Source organism: Orycteropus afer, unplaced genomic scaffold, assembly GCF_000298275.1.
Source record: "Orycteropus afer afer isolate SDZICR_OR568_19922 unplaced genomic scaffold, OryAfe1.0 scaffold00532, whole genome shotgun sequence".
In the NCBI taxonomy this organism is placed as follows: domain Eukaryota; kingdom Metazoa; phylum Chordata; class Mammalia; order Tubulidentata; family Orycteropodidae; genus Orycteropus; species Orycteropus afer.
The window spans coordinates 1637399-1642808 of record NW_006922119.1 but is presented as its reverse complement, the minus strand read 5'-3'; the positions used below and the strand labels follow the sequence as shown (position 1 = coordinate 1642808).

The 5410-nt window shown below is 36.0% G+C and overlaps 1 protein-coding gene across 1 annotated transcript in view; it reads left to right on the top strand.

Moving 5' to 3' along the window:
• CWH43 (cell wall biogenesis 43 C-terminal homolog) overlaps nt 1-5188 on the top strand; it is a 99306-nt gene extending 94118 nt beyond the window's left edge. Inside the window, exon 16 of the mRNA XM_007955711.1 lies at nt 5110-5188. Within this exon, the coding sequence (XP_007953902.1) occupies nt 5110-5188 (79 nt within the window). The remainder of the gene's footprint in view (nt 1-5109) is intronic.
• The last annotated feature ends 222 nt before the right edge of the window (nt 5189-5410 follow it).

Below are 5410 nucleotides of genomic sequence, written 5' to 3'. Positions count from 1 at the left end.
ATGCAGTGACAACTAGTGGGCCTTATTTGTTCTAACAGTTATATAAGAGCCAGGAAGGAAAAAGGGGAAAAAAAAAAAAAAAAAGCTTCCTATGTCTTTGTTCTTCATATACCAGGAGTGTGGAGAAATTCAAATAAAATATTTTTGGCTAACCATAGCTGCAGATTAATTCCAAATAGCAGTGAGCAGAGCTAGGTATCTGTTTTCCCATTCACTTTAAATATGAATATAGTGGAACCATAACTAGAAGCCTGCCTTAATATAAAGTGTTCTTATTCCAAAAGATATACACACATTTAAAAACTTATAAAGTAGAAATAGGCAAAGGAAACTTAATTTACCAAAAATTCCATCTTTTTAAATTCCTTAATCCAGTGCATATTCAAGTACTACCATGCCACCCCACCACTCATCTGGCAGTGTGTCGTACTGTGATGACTTGAGTGTTGCTGTGAGGCTGGAAGCTATGCCACCAGTATTTCAAATACCAGCAGGGTCACTCATGGTGGACAGGTTTCAGCAGAGCTTCCAGACTAAGACTGGGAAGAAGGATGGGGCCATCCACCTCTGAAAAAATTGGCCACTGAAAATGTTACGAATACCAGTGAAACACTGTCTGATATATAACTGGAAAACATTATGAAAAGTAGTAAAACACTGTCTGACATATTACTGGGAAACATTATGAAAAGCAGTGAAACATTGTCTGATGTAGTGCCAGAAGACGAGCCCCTCAGGTTGGAAGGCATTCAAAATATGACTGCGGAAGAGCTGCTTCCTCAAAATAGAGTAGACCTTAATGATGTAGATGGCATATAGCTTTCAGGACCTTCATTTGCTGATGTGGCATAACTCAAAATGAGAAAAACCAGCTGCAAACATCCATTTTTAATCAGAATGTGGAATGTATGAAGTATGAATCTAGGAAAATTGGAAGTTGTCAAAAATGAAATGGAACATAAAAAGATTGATAGCCTATGCATTAGTGAGCTGAAATAGACTAATATTAGCCATTTTGAATCAGACAATCATATGGTCTACTATGCTAGCAATGACAAATTGAAAAGGAATGGCATCACATTCATCGTCAAAATGAACATTTCAAGATCTATCCTGAAGTACAATGCTGTCAGTGATAGGATAATATCCACATGTTTACAAGGAAAAACAATAAATATTATTTTATTTGAATTTATGCAACAACCACTAAAGCCAAAGATGAAGAAATGAAAGATTTTTACCAACTTTTGCAAACTGAAACTGACCAAACATGCAATCAAAGTGTATTGGTAATTACTGGTGATTGAAATGTGAAAGTTGGAAATGAAGAAGCATCAAAAAATATGGCCTTGGTAATAGAAATGATGCCATAGATTTCATGATAGAATTTTTTAAGAACAGTGACTTATTCATTGAAAATGCCTTTGTTCAACAACATAAACTGCAACTATACGTGTGGACCTCACCAGAAGGAATATGCAGGAGTCAAATCAACTACATCTGTGGAAAGAGGTGATGGAAAAGCTCAATATCATCAAAAATAAGACCAGAAGCTGACTGTGGAACAGACCATCAATTGCTCATATGCAAGTTCAACTTGAAGCTGAAGAAAATTAAAAGAAGTCCACAAGAGCTAAAACACAAGCTTTATTGTGTCACATCAGAATTTAGAGACCATCTGAAGAAGAGATTTGAGGCATTGAACACCAATGATTGAAGACCAGATGAGTTGTGGGAAAATATCAAGTGTGAAGAAAGCAAAGGAAAAGCGTTTAAAATAAAGCAAGAATTTAAAAGACAAGAAAGGAAGAAAAGACCAAAAAGGATGTCATAAAAGACTCTTAAACTTGCTTTTGAACATAAAGTAGCTAAAGTGAATGGAAGAAATAATTAAATAAAAGAGCTGAACAGATGATTGCAAAGGGTGGCTTGAGAAGACAAAGTAATGTATTATAATGAAATGTTCAGAGACATGGAGTTAGAAAACTGAAAGGGAAGAACATGCTTGGCATTTCTCAAGCTGAAAGAATTGAAGAAAAAACTCAAGCCCTGAATTGTAATACTGAAGGATCCTGTGGGCAAAATATTGAACGAATGTAGGAAGCACCAAAAGAAGATGGAAGAAATACACAGTCACAAGACCAAAATGAATTGGTTGACTGGCATCCATTACAAAAAAAAAAAAAAAAAAACAAACTCACTGCCATCAAATCAGATCTGACTCATAGTGATCCCCCTTGGGTTTCTGAGGCGGAATCACTGCGGAAGTAGATTGCCCAACATTCCTTCCGAGGACTGGCTGGTGGGTTTGAACTGCCAGCCTTCTGGTTAGCAAACAATCAAAAACTAGTGCTACTGAAGGAAGAAGTCCAAGCTGCACTGAAGGAATTGGTGAAAGCACCAAAAATTGATGGAATATGCATGGAAATGTTTCAACAAACATTGATGCAGCACTGGAGGCACTTACTTTTTTATGCCGAGGAATTTAGAAGACAGCTACCTGGTCAGCCAACTAGAAGAGATCGATATTTGTAGCCATTCCAAAGAAAGCTGATCCAACAGAATGTGGAAATTATCAAATATTATCATTAATACCATATGCAAGTGAAATTTTGCTGAAGATAATTAAAAAAAAAATTGCAGCTGTGCATTGACAGGGAACTTCCAGAAATTCAAGCTGGATTCAGAAGAAGACCTAGAATGAGGGATTTCATTGCTGATGCCAGATGGATCTTGGCTGAAAGCAAAGAATACCAGAAAGGTGTTTACCTGTCTGACTATGCAAAAGCATTTGACTGTGTGGATCATAACAAATTATGGGTGACATTGAGAAGAATGGGAATTCCAGAGCACTTAATTGTACTCATGAGGAACCTGTACATAGACCAAAAGGCTGTTGTTTGAGCAAAACAAAGGGATACTGCATGGTTTAAATTCAAGAAGGGTGTGTGTCAGGGTTGTATCCTTTCACCGTACTTATTCTTACGCTGAGCAAAGAATAATTCTTTCATTATACTTATGCTGAGCAAATCTGAGAAGGCTGGACTATATGAAGTAGACTGTGGCATCAGGATTGGAGGAAGATTCACTAACCACCTGTGATATGCAGATGACACAACGTTTCTTGCTGAAAGTGAAGATGACTTACTTGAAGCACTTACTGATGAAGATCAAAGACTGCAGTCTTCAGTGTGGGTTACACTTCAACATAAAGAAACAAAAATCCTCACAACTGAGCCAATAAGCAACATCATGATAGATGAAGAAAAGATTACAATTGTCAGGGATTTAATATTGCTTGGCTCCACAATCATCACCCATGGAAGCAGCAGTCAAGAAATAAGATGTTGCATTGCACTGGGCAAATCTACTGCAAGGGACCTCTTGAAAGTGTTTAAAAGAGCAAAGATGTCACTTTGAAGAGTAAGGTGCTCCTTACCCGAGCCTTGGTGTATTCAATGGTCTTATATGCACATGAAAGATGGACAATGAATAAGGATGACAGAAGAAGGGTTGATGCCTTTAAATTGTCATGTTTGCAAAGAAAACTGAAAATACCGTGGACTGCCAGAAGAATGAACAAATCTGTCCTGGAAGAAGCACAGCTGGAATGTTCCTTAGATGCAGAAATGACCAGAATTTCTTTCATGTGCTTTGGTCATGTTGTCAGAAGAGACCCGTCCTTGGAGCTGTACATGATGCTTGGTAAAATAGAGGGTCAGCTAAAAAGTAGAAGACCCTTCATGAGATGGATTGACACAGTGGTTGTAACTGTGGGCTCAAGCATAACAAGGGTTATGAGGATGGCACAGGACTGGGCAGTGTTTCCTTCTGTTGCAAATAGAGCTGTTATGAGTCAGAGCTGATATGATGACACCTAACAACAACAACCACCTAGTTAGTTAACACTGTGCTGGGTTTGTTCTAGATAGATACTCAGAACAGAGTGCTGCATAAAACAAAGTCTCTATCCTTATGGAGATCATATTCTGGTGGGGAGATAAGCAATACAAAGGTTATCACTGGTAATATTTTGGGGTGTATCTTTGCTATTTATATGCACATATATTTATATAACATATAATGATCCCAGTGATCTATAAGTGTATAACATATGTATGTATACATATATATGTGTATGTGTGTGTTATGTGTGTATGTGTATACAGAATTTGTTAATCTGATTTTTCCCATTCAATAGTGTTTTATAAGCTTCCTTCCACAATACAGTATTCTCTTAAAATCATTTTTAATGATTGTTTATCATTCCATTGTATAGATGTCTCAGAATTTAGCTAACCAATTTAGGTGTTTTTGCACATTTACTGTTTCATTATTTTAAAACTCTTCCAGGGACGACTCATTATTACATCTTTGGGCATATCCTTGGTTACTTCCTTAGGAACCAGTTGTAGATGTAAACAGCATGTCAAATGTTATGCAGAATTTTAATATTCCATATCATTATCATTTTGAGATGACAAAGTAGACAGATTTTCCATCTCCTACATTATAGAAGTTATTTGAATATTACTGATGAGAAAAGGAAGGCAGTTGCCTCCTTTGCTCAGGTCTTAGCTTGTTTTCCAATGTCTTTGGTATTTCATCATAGCAATCAGACCTATATAATTAATTAGTTATTCATGAGCAAAGTAAATAGCTAATCTGCAGCATGTCAGCACTTGTAGAAGATTTAGAAGTTATGCTCAAGTACATTTTACATACACAAAAGCAACATGAGTAACGTTTCAGGTTTCACATCTAGTTCGTCAGAGAAATGGATGCTATTCAAACCGAGGGCTAGAGAGAAAATCCAGACTTGTATTTCTGCAGTGTCATCAGTCAACAATTCTTCAACAGTTGTGCTTTTGGAATGATCCATAATCATGGAAAGAAGATTTTGGGAGGGTAATGTTTTTGTCTGCCTTTTCATACCCATGAGTCCTTTTTAATTTCTTCATTTTCTGTTTAATAAATTGATCATATGCCTCTTGTTTTAGGAGAAGTGAATAAAACCACAATGGATTATGATTGAATTTTTACATAGAGCATACCTTTTTAAATGGTTTTTACATGCCAGTTGCTTTTTTTTTTTTTTTTTTTTTTTAGATTTGGATCCTACAAAGAAGGCCACAATCATGAGAACAACCATCATTTCCATATGAGTACTCCCAAATACTTTTTATGAACTATTTAAAACAGGACGTCCTTATCTTGGCAAGTGTAAGGAAGAAAATAAAGAAAGTGGGAGGAAAAAAAAAACATGCAGAAAACCTCAACTTTTAAAAAGTATGGTATCCATGCAATGGAAAATTCTATCAATTTATAAAATATTACTTAATAAAAGCATTTCTCTTAGTTATTTTTAAATTTTTGATTAAACTGTGGAATGGGAGGTAATATAAAAAAG